Source organism: Convolutriloba macropyga, chromosome 2 (assembly GCF_964194025.1).
Source record: "Convolutriloba macropyga chromosome 2, txConMacr16.3, whole genome shotgun sequence".
In the NCBI taxonomy this organism is placed as follows: Eukaryota; Metazoa; Xenacoelomorpha; order Acoela; family Convolutidae; genus Convolutriloba; species Convolutriloba macropyga.
In genome coordinates, this window is record NC_134469.1 from 1,738,267 (window position 1) to 1,763,109 (window position 24,843).

At 38.5% G+C, this 24,843-nt stretch overlaps 1 protein-coding gene across 1 annotated transcript; it reads left to right on the forward strand.

Annotated features, from left to right (window-relative positions):
* Positions 1-17,336: 17,336 nt before the first annotated feature.
* On the forward strand, positions 17,337-24,438 carry LOC142335555 (uncharacterized). The gene is made up of 3 exons (XM_075384092.1): positions 17,337-17,886; positions 17,961-18,114; positions 22,199-24,438. Exons 1-3 carry the CDS (start codon positions 17,337-17,339, stop codon positions 24,333-24,335), a joined length of 2,841 nt encoding a protein of 946 aa, XP_075240207.1. The 3' UTR covers positions 24,336-24,438.
* The last annotated feature ends 405 nt before the right edge of the window (positions 24,439-24,843 follow it).

Below are 24,843 nucleotides of genomic sequence, written 5' to 3' on the forward strand. Positions count from 1 at the left end.
GGGCAACAAAGGGAAAAGATCCAAAAAATGAAGTCTATATCTAGCGTAAGTAACAAAAATTATTAATACTGGGCCACTTGTTCAAAACAATTTGTGTTTGATTATCCCAAATTGGGTAAGGCAAGAAACGTCACTTATTTGATCATAATCAAATTTGACCATTTCTTTTTTTCAGATCCGTTTTTGCCAGTTTTTTTTAAAGAAACATTGTACTGAAATGATAAGCTATAATCGAAAAACCTACGAACTTTGAACAACATCAGAAATGAAAAAAAAACAATGAGCACAATAACGATTTTTGAATGTGAGAGCAGTAAGGATCTTTCAATTGAACGAAAATCATGACAGACTGCTGTCTCAATTTGAACAAACAAAATGAAGCGGAGAAAAGAGACAAAGATTACTACACAGATTGAGTTATTTAAATAGTCATGAGCAAGAAAAAAATCTGAATAATTGCTTACTTTGATAATCAAGTTTTATTAAAAAGACTATACTGTATCAGTTTTTGTGTCCCAAATTTGACCATAAAAGTAAGTTACCCAACAAAACATTTTCTCCTGCTGCCCGACAAACGGCAAGGCTGCGCATAAGATAAAGAACAAATGATTTCATCCAAAAAGTTAACTGATACCGTAACTTCTTAAGTTTTGCGATTGACAACATTATTAGTAAAGACAATATTTGCCGAAATTGTTGGCGTGTTTCAACTCTGAATTTAATTGACAGTTCTGCTATTTTTCGAACAGTGAGAAAATGATGGTAAAGTCTGTCTGTTTTTTATTCTTTATCGACTGTGATCAGAGAGTACGTTAAATAGTCTTGAAAATCATTAATTACATGAGAGGGTGTAAAATTTGGTTTAACTTGTCAACTTCCATCGATTTATTATCCTTAGCAACTAAAGCAACGGTATGCTTTCTCAAGATTTGGTTCAAACGCCAGTCTGTTTTTCCGAATTCAATTTATCTCGTTCCATTTGAATGTAGGAGAGAATCCGTGATCGGACAGAGACCACTTTTGTTTCACTTGATGGTGTACGGCCATCGTTCATTTACCGTGACAAGGTAACCACTAATAAATCAGTTTACTTAAACAGATTTAATTTGGACGGCTAAAAAGTTATAGACTCGGGGAGGTTTTTATAGAACTAACATGCGGTAATCTCTTCATTGATGCATTGTTGTTGTGTTGTCATCCAACGTGTCTTTAAAGCAAGTTTTTAGCGGATAATATTAACTTAAAAGCAGTCTAAGCGGAGTAAAAAGATCTTTGATTTTTGCATCCAAATGCGGAATAAGTTAACTGTTAATCTAAGAGCGAAGGGGAAAAAGTACTTTTCAAAAGATAAATTCATTAACTTAATTTATAGATTCATATAAAATTATGATTTTTTTCTAAAAATATATATATATATATATATATATATATATATATATATATATATATATATATATATATATATATATATATATATATATATATATATAAGGCAGACCCGATGTGAGCTCCTTTTACAGCCTTAAAGTATAAAGAGCTAGTGCTACTTATTTCTGCGCGCGAAGTAGACTTACCTATATCTCTAAGACTAACCGACTCTGTAAAACACTGAGAATAAACTTCTATTATTACGGTGGTTAAGAAGCATAGCACCGGAGTTATTGGTATACACATGGTGTATCTAACTAAAAGACTGACTACAGTTAGTTCAGTTCTCTCTATATAAAAGAGAATAGTGTCTTCTCAGTCTCTGAATGGTTGAAGGTGCACTTTCAGTATTTTCACTGCTACATCCATCCGGGGTTGAGAGTTTCAAATCCGAGTCTGTGAAGTGTAGCAGAAACACGTTGAACGTGTCATCCTCGTTGAAATGTAGGGTGAAGTGAGTGATGAGTTATGTCCTCTCTGAAGTGGATTGTGATTGTGTCGTCGTCTGAAGTCCCTGTCAGTGAAGTAGTGACTAGTGTCGTCAGTGAAGAGATTTGTCTTGTGAAACCAGTAAGGGTGCTAGTTACAGGGTGTGCTGGCCAGTAACGTCAGTCCAGTTGAGAGTATGCCCAACTGCTCTCACTGTCCTGTAGTGAGGATTTATTCCCAGTTGGAGGATCGCTTGTAGTCCGTAGTCTCCGTCTGGTTTGTACGAGAAGATTTCTGTTTATCTCTACCTGGTACAAGGTTTGAACCAGTCGGATTTACCAGCTTACCTTTTGGTGGAAATCCATCTTTTAGCTACTGTGTGAGCTACTTTTTCTAATAACTCTATTAGTGAGATTTAATACCTTCTTTTGCAAGTCCCGACCGGGCAGAAGAAGAAAAGAACTGATCCTAATCTTCAATCTTGTGGAAAAAGAGAAGAATATGTGAAAGATATTTATTCTGTAGAGAGGAAAAAGTTACGATAATAAAGAAAAAGAAAAAAAAGAAAAAAAGAAAAATAGTTTAAGATGAGTTTTTTAGATCAGTGAGTCTCGTTTTTGTGGGTCTTTGAGCCCAAGGTGGTGCTGTAGAGCTGTGGCCCATGTCCTGTATTCGAACTCGAAATTCGGAGCTCGATTGTCTGGATCTCGGAAGAAGGCGAGGAATTCCGGATCACGTTTCGGACAAGCAGCAAGGGCACGGGGATACAGATCAGCGTTACAGTGTGGTTGTAACGCAAAAAGGTGATTAAAGATCTGTAGTTCTTCCTGTGAGAGCTGGCGATTGTCGAGCTTATCGGCCATCCAGTCCCTGTAGAGGAGGTTGAAAGTGTGGCCATAGGTACATTTCGTGGCGCATCCTTCTATAAATTGTAGATACTCGATTGGGACGAGGATGGGGTGATTAGTTTTGGCTTAGAGGGGAGAAAAGATGAAATAATTTTCATTAGGGTCAAAATTTCGCAGAGTGCCTTCCCAGTAGTTGGGTTGTATTATGTAGCTGTATTTAATATAATATGGTGAAGCCAGCTTTTTGTTAGCATAACGGAGACGGGAATTCATGTGGATGATCGGTTTGGTGTGTTGAAAATGATGCTGCACAAATAAATAATTGTGCAACGTGTGAAGCATTTTCACCCGATTCACTTTGTGAGTGGTGTTATTTACATCCATCTGTGTGAGATATGAAAAACCAAATTGTAAATAAAAGGGGTTTATAATGGCATATATTTTGTAGGGTGCAGTGTCGCGAGTTAAAAAAGTATTGAGGTAGTCATTCGGGCGGTCTGCGAGTGCAAAAAAGTACTTCGACAGATGCCAAAAGCGTTCTGTGAAGCGAGGATTTACGGGGATGAGCAGGCATTCAAGAGGCAGATCCTTGTCCCGTCCTTCTTGGACATCTTCTTTCTTTAATTGTCCGAGAGACCAGGAACTGGCTGTTGGTTTCAGCGCGTGCTGAGGCGGAGTGGTGGTATAGTTGATTCTCTCTGGCACATGTATACCGCGGATAGTATTAATGCCGAGAGGGTTTGTATACTCGTGGAATCTGAAACTGAGTCCTTGTTACCTTTGTGGATTTCCGTGAGTTGATGCAAAAGGGTTAGGTCCTCCGCGAGAGGATGAGGGCTGTGGGCCTCTTGAAGGGCTCGCTGTGTGAAGAGCAGGCGATTGTAAAGCCTTTATCGATGAGGAGCGAACTAGTTATATTTGATGTGCTGTTGCCCGTGGACGCCTCCTAGGTGAGGGGTCAGTGCAGGGGTAGTTGTCAGTTGACGTGGGTCGGTAGTAGGGGGGTGGCTGAGTGAAAGATTGTTTTGGTCTCAGAGGTGGTAAAGCCGGGCCGTACCGCGGTGAGGGTACAGGCGGGCGTTGTTTATGCGGTGTTGGCATCACTGGCGGTGGGTAAACCAGTGGCTGTGATCGTGGTCGTGCTCCACGGATCCTACCAGAGTACGCCCGATTGGGGACAACCGTCTCTGGTGTGGAGTGACCTGATTGTTCTGCTGTGGCCACTTCATCATTGCAAGATGGAATGTTTGTAGGCGGAATTGGTGGTTGCGCTGTGAATACTGCTGTGTGCGCAGTGGAAAAAAGTGGAGGGGGCTGTGGCACCTGACTGGTTCCCTGAAGTGGCTCTTGTGACGAGCTTTGCAGTCCTGTAGGGACTGAGGTTGAGCTCGTATCACTGTCGATGTACAGGTGAAGTTCACCTGAACTCGAGGAAAAATTGGCGGGTGAAGGCAATGGGTTCACCCGCGCATAATTTGCCGTGTCCACAGACTGTGGCTGTGGGGAAGATTGCGCCATCGTGAAGAGGGCGGGTGTTTGCATTTCGCAAACTGGCTCGGGTACTGTGGGTGCCAGTACCAACTGAGTGGGGGTGATGGCAGAATGTCATCAACCTCCAGCATGATGAGGTCGTATGCTGTAGGATCGACATTTGGGGGATCGGCGAGCCTCCTTCTTGGTGGGTAGAGACTGCAGTGGAGTTACCAAAACAAAAAAAGTGTTAAAGACGAGTACTTGGGAGGTTAAGGAAAAGTTCCTCCGGAATTTCTTGGTAGTCAGGTTCTTCATCAAGAGAGTCGCGTGAAAGAGAAATTCCACGTGAGCGTTTACGCTTGTTAGGTTGAAAAATGTGTAGGTGTAAAGATTCAAAAAGTCTGGTTTTGTACGAGAATCGATCGGTGTTTCGCAGCATTGATAAAAAGAAGCTGGTTTAGTAGAGGTATGGCGTTTATTTGAATTATTGTGTACTGGGGAGGAGAATTTCCTATTGAAATTTTCAAAATTTTTTGTAATAAATTCAATTTATGTTGTGAGTGTGGAGTGCCACTGTCAATTGAGTGTCTACGTCGTTTTTTAGGTGAAGGTGGTTTATATTGTGTAGAGTCGGGTTGTAGCACATGGAATATTGTTTGTGAGAATACTCCAAAAAATCCAGAAATTATAATTTTAGCCAACGTGATATTGGGTCCTAAAAGGGATTTTAAATTATAGGTGTTAAATGCACTACGAAATAGGCCGAAAAAGCACTGTAAAAAATTAAAAACAGTCCATATTATGGTTATTTCTTTCAATACGTACCAATGGTATCCAAAGATTCCAATGAGGTATTTTTTTAAATAGTTGCCGTTAATCAAGTCACGCCAATCAAGTCGGCGGAGGGTGAATTCTTTGCCGTTAATAGAGAGTTTGTTAAAATAAGCATTTTTTTGGTGCGTAATTGTGAGAATTGTGCTTGTAACTGTGTTTGTTTTACAAGATCTGCAAATTTTACTGCGCGTGCTACTTCAAGTTCTTCAGCTGTGTCATCAACGAATTATGCGAACTTTGCCATAGTACATGTGTCCTGAGGCAACATCAAAAGTGGGATTATCAGAGGCATTAAGAATTTTGTACTTGTGCGGGGAGGATTTTGAAATCGGCCGGTTGAATTTTACTTTCGCCAGTTTTAATGATTTTATAATACTGCATATTTGTGATACGCTTTGGTGAACAATCTTAGTGCGTGACGACAAGATCTTGCATGCCTGTTTTAGGTGTTGAAATATTATGTTGGTCAACTTTAATTGGTTGTTTTATTGGGAGTGGATATGAAAAGAATACCTTAAGTAATATGAGAATTAATTTTGTAGTGGACATATGTAGGAGAGTCCGGACTGTGGATTATAGAAGACAAAATAGCCTGCGGTGTTTTTTGTGTATCTATCAAATTTGTAGTGTATCTCTTGACAAATGAAGGGTGATGGATTTCGTTTAGCTTGAAAGATAGACGGTGCTGCAGCTTGTGGGTGAAAGATAAGTTTGTCTTGTTCAACAATTAATTAAACAGAGAATGTAATTTTTGATTGCTTTAGTAATTCGTGAGCTCTTCGTTTTTGAACTGGTGTTATTTTATAAGATTTAGAAATTCTTTGTTTTGTACAATTATGCAATTGTTCTCCGTTGTTATGGTCTCCATTGACGGCGGTTGGGGGGCAATAAATTTGGGATCTAATTTTAGTGGTAGAGTTGGGTAAGTTTGTGTTGTGTCGGGTTGTTTCCCAATACAGTGACGAGAATGTTGATCAGGATCTGGTGTCGGTGAAATTGAGCTAAGAGTGATAATAGGTGGTGTATCCGGGAAACTGAGTGGTATTGAGCTTTGAAATGATGGTGATTAATTTACAATATTAAAAGAGTGGTTCCAGTGTGCTTGTGATAACAAGCGTTCAAAATTAGTTATTTGTCCTTTTGGCGGATTAAAAGGATTGTTTGCAATTTGTGATGCAGTAGGTGATAAAAAATGAGAACTAATTGGATCAGAATTGGAAGTGTCGGAAAGTAGGCTAATATCATGTGTGTTATCGTGAATATTTGGGACAGTGTGAATTGGCTGTGGCAATTCGGAGCTACTAGTCTTATCGGTGATTTAAAATTTATTGGTTGAGTGGATAACTGTGGAGTGTTTGAATAATTAAGTAATTCAAGTTGTGGTGCTCGTGGAGCAGCTCGTATAAGTTTGGGTGGAGGGAATGTCGTATTTGAAAGTAAACCAGAGCATGGTAACAAATTTGTGCAGTTATTTGTTGCTGTTGTTGTACTTGCGTTTGGTGTAATTGCGTTTGACTTTGATGGGGGGATATGGAATTACCGATTGTGGGGTAAATTTGGGGGGGGGAGTGTCCAGTAGGACGAGGTTGTTGATGACTTTTTGGGTGTTGGCTGCTTAGTTGCTTCGCTGTATGAGCAACTAGGCGATTCTGAGACGGGGGAGCACTTGGGTTAGTGTTTGATTGTTCACTAGAGGACGCAATTGTGACGATAATCTTTGGCCCAGAGTGGGGCAGTTATCGCAATGATAAAGTTTATAGTCGTAGAGGTGGGGATAACAATTATTAAGAGAATTAAAGTGGTTACACTTACTCGGATTGATGCGCAGGGTGATTTTGGTGGGATGACATTATGGAGATAGATGAGATCTAAAAAATTAGAAGAAAAAACTGTTAATAGTTCAGCGATTGCATAAACTTTTCTTTCAAATGAAAGGATAACAGGTGGGTATGTATTTTCATTTGGTGGATTGTTGTTGTTTGACAATTTGTTGGTATTGTTCATCCAATCTTAGAAGTTCTTTAATGTATTTAATATCATAAGAGACTGGGATAGCGTCCAGATTTAAACGATATCTGCATATAGAATTTCAGAGAGTTTAGGTGTTGCTTGTGGTGGGTAGATAGGAAGATAGAAAAGAGCGTTGTGTTCGTTATTAAAATCTCTAATATAAAAAACTCATTCACAACGAGTGTGTGAATATAGAAGATGATCTAAGTTATAGAAAATATCTTGAAAGCGAACCTGTCTAGGTTTAAAGTTCTGAATATATCTAAAAGTATCAGCGTAGGGTGTTCTTTTAAACAAAACTTCTAGTCTGTGTTGAGAAGTTATGGGCTTACCTGTTAAGTCTTGTTGAAGAGGATGCGTTCAGTACTGTAAGACTGAAAGTTTTCCTTTGAGTGTTGTTTTCGTTGTTGGTTCCTTGAGCAGATTTTTGAGAGCTTTCTGTGAGCTGTCAGTGAAGTCAGAAGTTGAAAGTTAGAAAGGATGAAGAGCTGTACTGTGAGACAGTTCGTTTTTGTTAAAAAGAGAAGAAGTGAAAAGTGCAGACATCTTAGAAAATGACAGACTTTCTAAGTTGTGAATTTAGAAGAGTGGAAAAGAAGAGTTTAGTAGGAGATTATTGAATAATGTTGAAAGAAGAAAGAGAAGAGAGAAGCAACTATGTTTCAAGAGCGGTGGACTAAAAAGTGATTTAGACAATATGATTTTGACTGACCACAACTCTTCAGTCGGGTACACAAAAAGTTACCGAATCATATAAATGAGATTAGGGAATTGTTCCCGGACCGAGCTGTGGGTCGGTTATTTACTTAATTTTGAGTTAATTTCCATATTATTATCGTGGGGACTGGCTTGTATTTCCATTCTTTTCATTTCCTGGTGGAGGGGTTTTTGTGGTTCTGCTAGGGTAGCAGGTGAAGAGATAATCCGTGTGCTTTAATTACTGGGATAAGGGGTTTGATGTGTGTATTACGGGGGAGAGGGGTGAAGGAACTATCCGAATTATTGCTCTCGTATAAGAGAACGAGGGAATTGTATTTTTATCCGCAGTATATTTTGTAGCTATTCAGCGTATTATGCTAAATTATATTCGGCTATTTAAAGCGAGAAGAGTGATTTAACGTGTGTTCTAGTAGCGAAGTGTGAATAGTTTTAAGTGTGCGTTGTTCGTGCAGCCAAAATTTTTGATTGTGGTATAAAGACTCTATAGTCCTTTATTGGTTGTCGTCAAAGACGATTGTTTCTTGTACTGTAGTTTTCCGAAGTGTATTCGGGGATCTCAGACACGATACTAGGTAGTTGGGGGTTGAAGGTTATCTGTGTATGGTTCCTTTAAATTGTCTAGACTGAACGAGACAATCTTCGACTTGGTAAGTGGTGGCTTTGTGGGATGGAGTGTTAAAAGTGAATTATCCGAGATCTATTTCTCCATTTCATCTTGAACGAAGAGTTCTTTGGGGTAATATATTACTATATTACATCTATGACGAGTGATTGGTGTACCAGAGAAATCTTCTAGTTTATACGTAACCAATGTAGGAGTATCTATTAATTTATAGGGTCCAATTTTTTGTGGTTGGATCTTTTTGGATACTCCAATTTGTGTGGTTTTGTTTACAACTAACATATAAGTGTTTATTTTGAGTGGCTGCGCCGTTCCAAAGCGGCGATTTATAAATGTGCGTAAAAGTTCATTTTGGTTTAAATAATTTTATACTTCATTATAAATTTCCGAGTGTATCTTTTCACGACTAAGAAACCAATGTGCAAAGGTTCCTTTCTGCAACTTTTCAATTTGTGGGTGATGATCTAAGTGGTCAGTATGTGTATGATTTGGTAATGAATTACAATGTAAATTTTCTGTGGTATTACAGTTTCCCAAGCTATCTGTAGTGAAAGATAGGTTGAACATTATGGGTTTCTTCGGTTTTTGACCAAATACAAGTTCATATGGTGAAAGAATGATATAGGTCCTAACTTGTGAATTGAATGCAAACGGAAAAATTTTCACTTTATATGACCACGTGTCATATTTTGAGTCCAGGACTGTTCGAAGAAATGTGTTTAATTGGCTATTACTGTTTTCAACGAGTCCATTAGACCACGGTTCGTATGGCGTACGTGGTTTGAATTGTACATTGTATGTACGGCAGAAATGTGTGAATTCTCCGTTAATGTATTCATTTCCGTTATCTGTTACCAAAATATCTGGAATGCCAAACAATCCACTGATCAAATAAAACTGTGAGTGCATTTGTGGCATCTTTTTTGGGTGAAGGGTGGAGGACAACATAGTGTGTAAATGCGTCCACAATAACATAGACGTAAGAGTTTCCATCAGAAGACGGTGAGATTGGACCTTTTGTATCCATTGAAATACGGTGATTGAAGTATGGTGAAGCTTCGGCCAATGGCTGTTAGGGTGCCATTAAGAGGTTTGGCATGGATTCGCTAGTTTGGCAATTTAAGCAATCTTGTGTAAGCACTGCTATCCATGTATTAATGTTTGGAAAATAGTAGTTTGCCGTGATTGTTGCGTGTGTTTTTTCACGACCAGGGTGTCCTGAAAGATCATGAGAGTGTGCCTTATGAAAAATAACTAAGAGAAGAGAGAGTGGTAGGCAAATTTTTGGTGATGTTGTTTCTTTATGTGATACAGGAGATTATTGTGTTCGTTAATGCTTAAATTTTGTAAACGTCGATAATAGTGTAGTAATCCTTTATTTGCTAGTATAGTGTGTGAAGGGGTTGGGGGAAATTTTTATGCTGTTTCCAAAGTAAAATTTGTCTTACGACTGGGTCTTGTTGTTGTGTTTTATAGAGAAGTGTTTCGTTTACTTCAGTTTGTTCTTCGTAGAAGTAGTTACAGAATGTGGGTGACTTTGGTATGAAGTCGTCCATTGCTGGAGTAAAAATTTTATACTATTTATTAATTCAGCGTCGTGGTTGGATTGTATGAAAGGTTCTGTTTTGTTTGTGTTTAGTGTGACATCTGTGTGTTCAATTCATAGTGTAAGACTGGGAGATAAAGAGCCTTTTCTAGTTGTCTTTGAAATAATTATCTTTAATCTTTAAGTAGATTGGAAAGTGTGGTGATTCTACATGAGTGTCTGTAGACACTGAAATAATATATTCTTTTGATGCAGCGTATTGACACTGTATAGGTTTTGTATTTTGATTAAGTGTTAATAAAGAATTTAATTGAATCCTGTATTTTGACTGTGCAAAGACGGTGTTCGTTTTGTGTTGTTGTCGTCAGTGAGCGACTTAGTAGATCTGGAAGTAAAAGATTTTTTCCTTCCGTTCAAACTATGTGTAAGTTTGGAAATTTCATTAGTGTTAAATCAAATTTGTAAGCTCTGTGATTTGGTTTATTCTTTTGTGTAAATAAAAAAGAAATTGGTTTATGGTCAGTGTATAAAATTATTAGGTGTTTAGATCTTTGAATGAAGGACTCATATTCTGAAGGTGCATATATGATGGCTGAACATTGGCAAAGAATGGTGGATAATCTATATCTGTGGTAGAAAATACGCGAGTTTGCCGATACTAGCTCCATTTTTCCAAATCGATTTTTGTGGAGGAGGGCTGCTCCAATGCCGTAGTTTGAGGCATAGCACAAAATATAGAAAGGTTTTTCTGAAATAGGGATTGCGAGGTGGAGTGTTCCGTCCGTAAGTTCTTTTTTGACTCTACAAATGTTTGTTGTAATTCAGGAGTCCATTTAAAATCTGTTGTATCTCTGAGGTAGAGATAAAAAGTGAAAAGGTCGAAGAATGACTCGTAGGTTGTATATAAATTTTGAAATAAAGGTGAGAAATCCTACATAGTTTTGAGTTTCTTTCTTATTCTTAGGTGGTTGTAGTTTTAAAAATCCGTCTATTTTGATTTGAGTGGATGTATGTGATTATTTTGAATTTGGTGTTTTAAAAATTTAACGGAGTCTAAGAAAAAGAAAGATCTGTCTGGAGCGGCTTTGAGATTTTCATTCTCTAAAATAGTATGAGATTGAGTAAGTGTTTGCAACATTGTGTCTGTTGTTGTGTCTTGGATGAAAACGTCATCCAAATAGGTGATTATTTTGTTTTTTCTAATTAGTGGTTTGAAAATACTGCTCATGAACGATGAAAAAGCTGCTGGGTCAATGGAAATACCTTAAAATAAGCTTTTAAAACAGTATTGTTGTCCAGCCATCACAAAATTTGTGATTCTTTGCGATGGTTTATCAAGTGGCATTTGGTTGTATGCACTGTTCATATCAGCTATAGAGAAAATTGGTCCTTTAATCCGCGTTAGAATAGTCTGGGTTGGTTCTATGGGCCAACTACATTTTGTTTTGTCAATCATTGTGTTTAATTGACGATTGTCTAGGACAATTTTTAAGGATTCTCCTTTTTCGAGGATGATTACTCGGTTAATAAATGTATTTCTTGTTGTTAAAGAGTCTGCTTTTACGGATGCTGTGATATCAAAGTGTTTTAAAATGTCGAGTAAGTGTTGTACTCTATCTTGTAATTGGAGTGGAATACGAGTAGCTCTTTGCTTTTTAAAGATAACGGTTGCTTTAAGGGTAAGATTTAATTCTACTTTAATTTTCCCAATATCGAATTTGGAAGTTGCATAGCATTTTTGAAATTGTGTGAGAAGTTGTGCTAATTTTTCAAATTGTGTTTGTGTTAATTTTTTGTGTTCGAAATTAAACATGGCGAGAAATTCTTTATCCGTTTTGGTGAATTTTGAGAAATCAAAGGGTATGGTGAATTTTTTCTGCTGGGATTTGTTTTTTCTACTGCGTTCTTGTTGTTTACTAAGATTTAATCAAAAGAGTTTTTTAAGTGTTTCAGACGTACCTTGAGTAAGGTAATTTAAAGTATAAGCATCCATGATTTCTGTGAGTTCATTTATGCGATATTTTGTGTTTTGATAGTCATTAAGTGAAATATCCTGTTGTGCATATCCAATTATTCCTTGTACGAGTGTTAATGGGTGGCTCAAAGGATTTTGTATTAAGAATTGAATAAATGATTGATAAGGGTATTTGAGATTGTTTATATCCACTATAGAGAAAAACATATTCTTGCGTAGTGGTATAAATGAGAAATCGGATTCATAAAGGATGATATCGCTCGCATTTTAATTTTTACATTCATATGCGGTTAAGGAATATGTTAAAATACGGTGTTCAGATGGTGTAAAGTATGCTGAGTGATCTCCAATTACTGGAAATAATCGTGAATAGTATGGGGGTGGTTTAATTGACGAATCGTAAAACTTTAGTGATTTTATATCACTATTATGTTTAATCTCGATTGTATGAGATAAAAATTTTATTGAATCTACGTATTTTTTCTAGGAAGGGTGTGCCTAGAATATTAAATTTGGTGTTCGATACAAGAAAAGTGTAAACGAAGTATTTTCGAGAGTCCGACTCTCGGTTACATCTGGATAGAGTGTAAGTTTTACTGTACCTTTCGACTGCAATTTAGAATTATTTGCTGCTGAAAGAACAAATGTTGATGCTTTCAGTTGCAATTTGTGATACTCTTTGATTTCGTTCCAAGTGTCAGTATTTAATATATTGACTGTCGCACTAGAATCTAATAGAATATCTATTTCTAGATGTGGTGGGGAGATTGTTTTCTTATGGTCGAGTGTTTGTTGTGTGTATATTGTGAGTGGCAGTACCCATATGTTATTTTTACAAGAGGTGGAGAGAATTTATTCTGCTGAGAGAGTTTTACATTCCTCTTAGCAATTGAAATGTTTATCCTGTGTATCCTGATTTAATTCTAAAAGTAAATCATTAAATTGTTGTTCGAGGAGTGTTTCCTCGAAGACATTTGTAGTGTCTATATTTTCAGTGTTCGATGTGGTGTTGTCTGGTTGTCCTTGATCTAGCAATGAATTAATAGAATTCCTAAAATTACGAAGTCTATTTCGTGAGAACGGTCGTCGTGAACGATTTCCGTCTCCATTATAGTGAGGTGATTGAGGTCTAGAATTATATTGTGAATCATTTTGGAAATTTGGTCTTGGGTATGGTGAACCGTTTCTACTCGGTGGTTTAAAATTGCTATTTCTGTAATAGGGTTTTGAGTTATTTTATGAGAACTTATTTGGAATTCTGCGTCTTGAGTGATTTCTTTGTTCTCTGCCATTCCTGCGAGAGCAATGTGAAAATGGTAGTGGTTTACCTGTCATATTCGATGTGACTCGTCTGTTGGGAAGGTTTTGATTACCTTTTATAGCTTGACTAAAAGTTTGCTTTGAAAATAAGGTTTTTCCAGTGGTTTTGTATACCTTTGCTCCAAACACGAAGAAATACTATGTCCTGAGCGTGAAGATTTTTTGCAAAAATTTAGGAAGAGTGGTTTTCCTTTAAAGTTAGGGTCAATTGAGAACTTGTGTCGTACTACGTTTATTCCGTGGGCAATATCTTGTTCCATTATGTGTATATCATTTACCGTGAGATTCTCAGATGAAAGAGCGGAATTTGTCTTTAATTTGTGTCTATCAATATGTCTTCTTATAATATCTTCTTGGTGTATTTTTTCAACAAGTTGTGCAAATGGAATTTGTGGTTCCAATGCGGTTGATCTGTGATTCGCAATATTTTAAAATGCTATTCTAGCTAATTGTGGATCAGGTGCTTTGACTACTGCATCATTCATTTGTGTATTCCGCATATCCGGGGCATTGTTAACATATGCTTTTCGAGTCTTTCGTTCTATTCTAAGTACTAGCGTTTTAATTTGTTCATCAGAAGCACGTGTTATGTTTTCTAGTAATAATTTCACTTGTGTTTGCGGTTGTTGATTATCGAATGTTTTCGTGGCAATGTGGATCATGGCAATTCGTTTCAAGATCCAGGCATCATGAAATGGTGAATAAGTCCGCTCTGGTCCTGCTGTCATAACCATAATTGCTGTGATAGCGTTTAAAAAAATCTTCTGTTTTGTATATGGCATCAGTACCGTCGAACAGTCTTAAAGATTGTTGCATTGGTATCGAGCCACCTAGGTAGGGAAACATCATTGGTAAATATTTGTGTTTTCAGTGGTATTAGCAGTAGAGTTATTATTTTGATCATTGTCTTCAAGATCAATTAATGTGTTTAGCGTGTGTGATGAAAAGAGTGTTCCATCATCTAACAGTGTTGAGTTGAAATCTGTTTCTGTAGTTTCGTTTATACGACTTTCTAATTGTTGAGTTAGATATTGTTTCGAAATTTTCAATGGGTGAGACTTCCAGAGAAGTGTTTATGTTTTCTGTGATATTCGTACAATTAAATGGTTGTGTTTCCGCATTACAGTTTTTAATTTCTATTTTTTGGGGGTTAATGGATAATTTTTTTTTAGTTTCCGATGAAATTTCCGTGATGTTTGCGAAGTTTTTAAGAAACCAATTGGGGTCATATATATAATGGAGTGCTTCTGATAATTTGGTGATTATTCGTCGATAAGATTCTCGTTTTATTTTGGTGGCTGGAAAGATGTGTCTAACCAGACTTGCCCAAAATCTGTGTAGATACCAAGATAGACGTGTAAGAGAATCAAAATTCTCTTCTTCGTTTTAGTCTGCATCTGTGACAGAGCTTATGTATATTTTGAGAAAATGAGTGAATCCTTCTGTTTCCTCTCTGGCGATTTTGTGTACGCTTTCTTTTCGAGAGCGTAAAGCATTAGAATTAAGTGCCAGTGCAAGGCGTTTAAGAAATTCGAAGGAAGATTTTCTAAATAATCCTTCTCAGTCTGAGGGTTGTATTTCAAACCATATTGCATTAAGAAATTCAAATAGTGTATCTGATAATGGGTGAACCACAATATCGTATATTAGTGAGATATAACTATTTGTGATTGGATCACAAATGAAATGAACTGAACCTTTTGTGAGTTGAGTTTCGTAAATTTCAACTAAGTATGAAAGAAAGGCGGTTGGTGAAACATGTGATGCATTGTCTGGTAAAGAAAGGTGAGGTTGTTGTTCTATTGCAAAGTAGTGGTATTTAAGCTGTTTTGCTGTATTTAAGAGCATATTTAACTCATCTTGGTGTTGATAGTGTTTAATCTCAAAGGGTAGAATTTCGTGTGTTAAACGCCTGTTCTGTTGTGTAAGAACAGCTATTTGTAATTTGTCCGAGTGTGTCGGATCGTGGGAAGAGGGTTGATCAATGTGATGATCCATTTTCGTGATTTCTTTTGTTTGATTGTTAGTAGTTTTTGTTTTATTGGGGCTGTGTTCCCCTTTTTCTTAAATTTTAATTAGATAAAGAGTAAAAAGCTGTGTAATCTAGTTCTTAGTTTCTATCTCAAAAGAGAAAGGAGTGTTTTGTGTGAGTTGTTTTTACGGTTAGAGTTTGTTAACTCACTGGTCGCACCAGTTAAGGCAGACCCGATGTCGGCTCCTTTTGCAGCCTTAAAGTATAAAGAGCTAGGGCTACTTATTTCTGCGCACGAAGTAGACTGACCTATATCTCTAAGACTAACCGACTCTGTAAAACACTGAGAATAAACTTCTATTATTACGGTGGTTAAGAAGCATAGCACCGGAGTTATTGGTATACACATGGTGTATCTAACTAAAAGACTGACTACAGTTAGTTCAGTTCTCTCTATATAACAGAGAATAGTGTCTTCTCAGTCTCTGAATGGTTGAAGGTGCACTTTCAGTATTTTCACTGCTACATCCATCCGGGTTTGAGAGTTTCAAATCCGAGTCTGTGAAGTGTAGCAGAAACACGTTGAACGTGTCATCCTCGTTGAAATGTAGGGTGAAGTGAGTGATGAGTTATGTCCTATCTGAAGTGGATTGTGACTTGTGTCGTCGTCTGAAGTCCCTGTCAGTGAAGTAGTGACTAGTGTCGTCAGTGAAGAGATTTGTCTTGTGTTATATATATATATATATATATATATATATATATATATATATATAATTCTTATTATTCTGAAGGCATGTGAACTTTACTCAGAATGAGTTCCAACACCCAAGACAGTTATTGACCAGACCAACTTAATTCGCGGGCATGGGGTCCGAAGCGACCCAACTAACTGGTGTGGTAGAAATTTTGGTCGCCTTCCGTCTGGCCAATAACAACTTTTGGTCTGTTCGATCTGGTCAATGCCCACATTTTGGTCTGTTTGATCGAATTTTATTTGCTATTGTCAATTTGTAACTCAACCCGGCAGTGCAGTTATCGTAAACTCAAGGAGATGTATTTATGTTAATAAATCTCCGAAAATATTTTGACAGAATAGTTAAAATGTCCAGTGTACTCTTAGTTTCTGTTGAGCCGTCTTCTATAAGAAATGCTTACAAAAACTACCAGACACCCATTTATTAGAAAAATTACATGGTTGACTAAATATCTTCTTGTCAATAATCAAAAAGAAATTTTTGAAACATTTAATTCTATTGAAATAAAGTGAGTTGATAAGTGTGGAAAACTTCTTTTCGCTTTTAATAAATTCTATTGCGTTCTGCAATAGTTTCTTACACGTATATGAAAAAACCGTCTTTAAAAATCAGCATTTTTCCAAATAATTGATAGTAAAAAACTCTTGAGCGGATCCCAAGTCCATTAGTTTCCGTTTAGGGTTTAAATTTAAATCTATTATTCCTGCTTTCTTATGTTTTGTGCGGTTTGGAACAATTGACTAAATTTTAGAATGGTCTGAGCAAAGGTCGAATTTGATTGGTTGACAACGTTGGTGAATCAGATATCTATCAATTTCTTGCAGACTGGCTCTGGCTCCTGGTTTTAGGTAAAGGTATCTGATTTGTCATTCAATATAGCAATATTCCGGCACCTTACTTCAACTTATATCATCAAAAATCACGTCATCATATTTGTCTTTATTTGTTTATGGTCTCAGAGTAAACCAAACTTCAATAATGTATTTATTTATTTGTTCCAACTTCTGAGCAAAATAATAACTTTTTCTCATTATTGGAGCTAGAGCGATTATGGTTTTGTTGCATAGCAAATACGCTCAGCAACTTTATATTTTGCGGCATTCAAATTTCTACCCCCTCTGCACTTAGGTCGATAAAATCGATTTTTATGGAAGTTTGATTTTTTATCACAAAGCAGCAAACATTCCTAATGTTACTAAATTGCGCTGTATTCATTTGATATAAGGAATTTATTCAGAAAGTAGTACTAGAAAATTTTTGTAGAAATTTTTTACAAAACCTTGCTTTTTTCGTTACATGTAATTTGCCTTCAAATTTTATGTTCGTTTTACAAATTGAATACGCTATTCTACTGCGGTGACGGTTTTATTTTTATTTAGATATTTTTAAGTTTGCAGTGCATTAATGTTTGAACAGAATTACGCACCAGAGCATTTAGGTTTACAAGACCTGGAAATAAATGAAATCGATGAAGGCTATGTTATGAACAATCAAAATGCGCCTAACATAACGGACGCAACCCTTTCGTACCAAAATGAGTCAGTTATACTGACTTTAAATGGCGAGAACCTTTCTGGTCTGATTTTGAATGAAAGTCAGTTCGACTTTCCCTTTGATTTCGGAGGCGAAGATACAACAGTGACCGAAAATGTTGAGGGTTCCAACGTGATTTTGGAGCGATCTATTGCTGGACTCCAAGAAGCTGTTCCAGAATACGGTTGTAGGGTTGCAATAAAAACAATCTCAGGGTTTGCAGACTTCGTTGTGACAAATTTTGAGGGAATCACAACGCGGACGGTGAATGAACTAGCAAACGGTGACGATGTTTTATTAGTGCTTGATGCGACTGTATATCGGGCGGTTGATTTGACATCTATCAGTCATAGAGCTGACCAAGTTCCTTTGGTTCGTCAACTAATAAATTTGGGCAAACTTTTACTCGATGAAGAGGAATGTGAACTTTTCGAACAATGCTTGATGTTGAAAACAGAAAACGGAGCTAATCGAAGTGTTGACGAAGATATAAAGTACGAAATTTTGAATCAATTGAATCACAAAATGAAGAAGAAATTGACATCTCAGATCATTTTGAAGACCAAACGACCAGCGGGAGAGAAGGCCGGAATCATTATTTTGGGAGTGGCTGGGATTGTGGCCGGTGTGTATGCAGCCGCTGTAGCAGGTAGTATTGAGAACTTGTTGGAATTTTGAGCTGCATGTAACTTCATAGCTGTCAAAAACTCTATACCGTCTGTTATCAGATTTTGAGATCCAAAGCTTACCCGTACCTAACTCTCAGCCGAATTCAGCACTGAGTCAGATTATAATTCAGGTCACATTTTGCTCTGAATTTGTCTGATTCAGAGCTAATTCAGTGATTCATTCTGAATTATTTTCTGATAAAGAATGATCACTGAATATTTTCCCTGAATTTTGCTCTGATTCAGAGAATTTCAGAAATAACTTTTCAGTTGGTTCTGAAATTGTTCTGAATCAGTACTAAAACTTAAAATGTCTCTGAAAATGTTCTGAATCAGTACTGATTGTCACTGAAGTTTAGGTACGGGTACCCATTCTTGCTGACACATACAAAATTTTCTTTACAAAACTTGAGATGCCTTGACAAGATATTAAGCTTAAACAGGTCGAGGTGTCAAGACCAGAGTGACCTCTGATAACACCGTTTTCGAACTCACACGTGCGCACAATGGGCTTGCATTACATGCTCTGAAGAAAGTACGAATTTCGCATTGAAACTAACGAATTCTGTCGTATCTAACCTTGTTTAAACCTTGTCGTATTTGCGCCAAGCGTACTATATTTTTAGTTCACAACCTTTTTTTCAAAAATTCCAGACAGAAATTACATCTGATCAGACTTTCCAGGCCAAATCTACCTCAGATCAGATTTTCCAGACCAAATCTGCCTCTGATTAGACTTTGAAGCCCAAATCTACCTCTGATCAGACTTTCGAGACCAAATCTGCCTCTGATTAGACTTTGCAGACCAAATCTACCTCTGATCAGATTTTCAAGACCAAATATACCTCTGACTAGAGTTTGCAGGCTAAATCAACCCCTGATCAGAATTTCCAAAAGGGGTATAATAATAATAATATTGAATTCAACCAAACATGGTTACAACCAGCTTGGTAGTCCCCAGATTAGGGGAAAAATCCAGTTTCAATAATTAAAAATTCTCGAAAACTTTCCATCCTGAAGGGTAACTTTTATATTTGAATCTTTTCAGTGCCTCCCCCTTCCAAAAAGTTCTTCACTTCTCTTCGAAACTGACATGGATTTTTGTGTGGTGAATAGTTAGCAAAACTGTTAAGTTGAGACAAAGAATTATTGAATCGGGCTACTCTATTGAAGTAATTATCTTCAGAACGTTTCCAAAATGTTTTTCTTGCTTCAATAAAAAACTTTTCACTGGATCTGGTCTTTGGACAACCAAAAGTTATTGACCAGTGGTCTGACGCATTCAGAGAAGTTAAGCCCACTAAAATATTGTTAAGCAGAATTAGGTCGTTAAGAACTAGAAAATAACTGACTGGCAATAGGCGATTTCGAATTAGGCTCTCAACGTATTCTTTGTCACCCGGAACAGAACGGCAAGTTATCCATTTTAAACATGATCTCTGCAGTCTTTCCAAGCGTTGAAGATACTGTGGTCCTGGGTTCCAGACATTTGACGCATAAAAGACCGCAGAGAAATTATATGTTTTCACCAACGTGCATTTGACAGTTTCTATTGTTAAAAGGGGTATAAAAAACTAAAAGGGGTAAGTATAAGGGGTATAAAGAGTTGACCAGAACCTCAACGGATGGGGGACAAAAAACTTTGGCAATATTCAATTTCCGTTGTGCAAACTCAACCAAATTCATTTAGGTCGGAATTTGAAAACAAAAAAGGTTTTTTGAGGTTTTAATTGCCTGAGAACATTGTTCATTCGCAATAGACCAAATCTAGGATTTCGTTTTAAAAGAACTATTCAAATAAAAGCAGATTTTGTTGCACTCCAGCCAAAAGAATAATGTGCAGGCTCCTCAAAAAACTCTTAAGTTCATCATATAGCCAACAAGACAGCTTTGTTAAGTTGGTTTCTGCATATCTTAGCCGATATAAGAATCGGGCGTAAATTTAGGGGGTAAAACGATGCAAGGTGAAGGGGGTAACGGCAATAATGGTGAGTAAAAGAAGTTTTGTCGAAGTTTAACATATAAAATTACCCTCCAAAAAGATGTAAGCATAATGGGGTGGGGTGGTAATTTAGAGGGGTAAAACGATGTAAGATTAGGGGGTAAAATCAAGGGGGTGGAGCGAACTAAAACTAGAGGAATTTTTAAATTTCTAATCTCCGTATTATCTTCTAAACTAAAGTAAGGTTTGTTATGTAGTGTGGAACAAAATAAGATTTGGCGTTACGAACAAGCTGTTCTGCGCTCGATTTGGTTATGATCACACTATCGCTCAAATCCTATGATCAGACCCAAATGCGCTCGAATCCACCTATGGTCAGATTTTCCGGACCAAAGTGACCTCTGATCAGACCATCTCCAGATAACTGTCCAGAGTGTAGTGCGCTCGAACTGCAGTCAAAACCTTGTAAATTAAATTACCTCTGGAAACACAAGGGAGTTTGCTCGAGTCGGCCTAATCGGAGGAAAATCTGGGTATGGACATGAACTCAGCCGGTACGAGTTATATTTTTTATTATTTGGAAAAAAAAGTGAAAGGTTATAGTGAGCATTGATCCCACGATCATCCCTGCGACGAACATTTTACTTTGTCTTTGCGCAACCATTGCGCCATCGTAAAGCATCATTTGACGCTTCAATTTGGTTATAATGGTGATTGTGTGAGATTGCAATTTATTATCAGTCCAGCTTAAATTATACTCTTACACCCTTTCCCCGATAAATAAGAGGTGATTACGCATTGCACTCTAATCCCCACAAGTTAAGGGTGGATTAAGAGTGAAACTTCGGCCCGGGCAGTTATCTTCTCTGAATTTTACTGGCTATTATTTGCTATTATAAACATCTTTCTATAATAGATCTATTTCGGACGTACAAAGTCATTGTCCAATTATCTGCAATTTGAAGTTGTTGGGTCTAACTTGTACCTTTTTGGGACTAACTAGCACCAAGGTTGTTGGGAAACTATGTAGCTTCTCATATTCATTGACTGTTAATTTAAGAGTTTTCTTCCACGTTTTGTTTTTTTTTCAATCTGCGAGGGCTAGATCTAATCAATAGGTTGAAAATAAGTAGCTCTCAGCAACATATCCTCTGAAGGATTTACACTGTGGTTTGTCTTCTCAATCTGAAATTATATACCTAATTACAAAGATAGGCAACCCTGTTGCGTCGCTATCGGACAGTTGGGACGGCAAAAATTGTTCTGCGTAATGGAAACGTACTTATTATATGAGCTATGTTTAGGCCTAGACTTATGAAAAGACCCTAAATTTCTAGGGTGAGGATCTTCATTGACTATTATTGTAAAATTGAACTTCCTTATTAAAGTCCAAGAAAAGGTTTTTCAAGGGGATTTTGAGCGCAAAGTATTCTTTCATTGGTCAGGAAATAGCATTCTTATAGTCCGGCAAAGGCGATTATTTGGGAAAGCATGGTCGTCTCAAGGGTTGAGCAAAAAACTTTTCAGAAGACTACAGCCATAAAATTTTTGTGTCAATAATTTAAAAGATTTTAATCATGTTTTCTTCTAGTATCCTAAAACACTGTGCAAAGTGAGCTAAGAACTCTGTAGATTTTTGCTGATGGTCTTTTGTCATTTTTTTCATTGATGTCATTCTTAGATTTTTTGACTCATTTGTATATCGGTGTACATAAGTATATACACTATGGTAACAAAATGCTACGTACAGCTTATATCGTGCTTTATTAAGCGTTATTCTTGCTCAGAACATTGGAATACAGCTTCATTGTTCTTACTAGTCGCCACGTTGTCGCCACTTACAAGATTTATAGAACGAAAAACAAAAAGCAAAAGCAACTCAGCTTAAAACACAGTGTGCTTTCTAACGTTATCATAAAAATCAGGTTCAAAGCATCTCCATTGATAAAATTGTGGGAGTTCTTCAAGAAAATAATGTAGGAAGATTTTGTGACAAAAACAGAGAAAACTCAAATTCGGACAAACGAACATTTAATTTTGGAATGCAACACAATCAGTTGGTCAATTTTTGTTGATAGATCTTCCAATAAACTATAGTTTCATCTTATGTTGAAAATTGACAGGAGCAGGGGCAGTGGCAGCAGCAGGAGGAGGAGGAGCAGCAGCGGGTGCAGGAGCAGCAGCGGGTGCAGGAGCAGCAGCAGTGGGTGGAGGAGCTGCGGCAGCGGGTGCAGGAGGAGCAGCAGCGGGTGCAGGGGCTGCAGCGGGTGCAGGAGCAGCAGCGGGTGCAGGAGCAGCAGCAGGTGCAGGAGCAGCAGCTGGTGCAGGAGCAGCAGCAGTGGGTGGAGGAGCTGCAGCAGCGGGTGCAGGGGCTGCAGCAGCGGGTGCAGGAGGAGCAGCAGAGGTGCAGGAGCAGCAGCGGGTGCAGGAGCAGCAGCGGGTGCAGGAGCAGCAGCGGGTGCAGGAGCAGCAGCATTGGGTGGAGGAGCTGCGGCAGCGGGTGCAGGAGGAGCAGCAGCGGGTGCAGGGGCTGCAGCGGGTGCAGTAGCAGCAGCAGTGGGTGGAGGAGCTGCAGCAGCGGGTGCAGGGGCTGCAGCAGTGGGTGCAGGAGGAGCAGCAGCTGGTGCAGGAGCAGCAGCAGCGGGTGCAGGGGCTGCAGCAGCGGGTGCAGGGGCTAGAGCAGCGGGTGCAGGAGGAGCAGTAGCGGTTGCAGGGGCTGCAGCCGGTGCAGGTGCAGCAGCGGGTGCAGGAGCAGCAGCATTGGGTGGAGGAGCTGCGGCAGCGTGTGCAGGAGGAGCAGCAGCGGGTGCAGGGGCTGCAGCGGGTGCAGGAGCAGCAGCGGGTGCAGGAGCAGCAGCGGGTGCAGGAGCAGCAGCTGGTGCAGGAGCAGCAGCATTGGGTGGAGGAGCTGCAGCAGCGGGTGCAGGAGGAGCAGCAGCGGGTGCAGGGGCTGCAGCGGGTGCAGGAGCAGCAGCGGGTGCAGGAGCAGCAGCGGGTGCAGGAGCAGCAGCGGGTGCAGGGGCTGCAGCAGTGGGTGCAGGAGGAGCAGCAGCTGGTGCAGGAGCAGCAGCAGCGGGTGCAGGTGCTGCAGCAGCGGGTGCAGGAGGAGCAGCAGCGGGTGCAGGGGCTGCAGCGGGTGCAGGAGCAGCAGCGGGTGCAGGGGCTGCAGTGGGTGCAGAAGCAGCAGCGGGTGCAGGAGCCTTAGGATTTGCTGCGGTTACAAGAGCTATAGGGGCTGGGGCTGTTAGAATGATGACTTCGACCGTGTCATGGGTTGGGGGAATGGTATTAGCTGCTGGAGCATCTGTAGCAGGATTGGCAGTCAAATTTAAAAATTCTGCTATTGAAACTTTCAAAAACAAAAGATTGATGCAAGAAAACTACAACGAAGCACTGAAGTTTCTGGTGAATGAAATGATGTCAAGGCCTCAAGAGAGAGAAAGGGAGCTGCTATTAAGTAATGAAAGAGTTTATGTGAACGAAAGAATTCTGGTTGAGCTATTTGACGAAACATTGGATAACCTGCGGGACAACTTTAATGGTTGCTTACTAGAAGAATGTCTCGATGAATCGAAAGACATCCTCATAGAGAGAATTCGCAGTATAATAGCGGTGCACAAAATTCGAAAAATCTTAGCCAAACAGTGTTTCATTGGAATAACAGGTCCGCAAAATTCGGGGAAAAGTTCTCTGATCAAAAACATCTGGAATTTGGATGCAATCGTTGGAGAATTTGAACACACAATTGAAGCGACGGCTTTCCAAATAACCGAAAACGTAATTGTTGTTGACTATCCTGGGAGTACCAGCTTGGAAAACTACCGTACCATTTTCAAAAGAAGTGGAAGTATGAACAACGTGTTAATTGCGGTCATAAAGTACCCCGGTGGCGCCCCAGACCAACAAACAATTGACTCAGTTCGGGAAGTTTACACAACAGTACAAAAATCAAGAGGTATGAAAGTTTTGCTCTGTTTTAACCGATGTTCCAGTAGCTATGAGAAATGGATCCAAGAGAGGGTTACAATTGAGATGATAAAAAGACGCTATGTGCAAGACTTGTCAACTCACGTGGGCGTCGGCAACGACGGTGGGATGTCGTTTAAGGCTGATGATGTTCGATTTACTGATTGGGAGGCAACCGCTGATCAATTGAACTTTGGTATTCTTGGAATTGAGGATATGAAGCAAAAGCTAAAAGCCGCATTGCAACAGTTACAAATGGTGAGCTACGAAGAAGCAAATGAAGCGTTTCCTTGAGATATCAAAATTTTGAATACTCAAGCTAATCTCAACTTAAACGATAAAAATAGGGGTCCAAAATTAAGGTTTAGTTGTTGATTCGGGCCCAATTTGGCCACATGTTGTCTTATCAATGAAATTTTTTCATGGATATAATGTTATTGGCAAAGCGTAACCATTTTTCTCATTCAATAACAGGTAATTCGAACAAATGCTGAGCAATGATACAAGATTTTAATCTTCCCGGATCAAGAAATTGAATCCTAACCGCCATAGGCCCCTATATTTGAACATATTTAACACTATGCCTCGTTTTGAATTATTACAAGTGAATACATTTTTTTGTTGCAACCATTAAATTATAATCGTTTGGTTCAATATGTTTAGAACAAACAATACTTAAAATCATTCAAGCAAAATTATAAACATCAATAAATTTTCTTAAGAAATCATTTTATATAATTTTCTTCTGATTGTTTTCTTCCCAAAATATAAAAATAACTTCTAAAAGCTCCTACGCTACTTT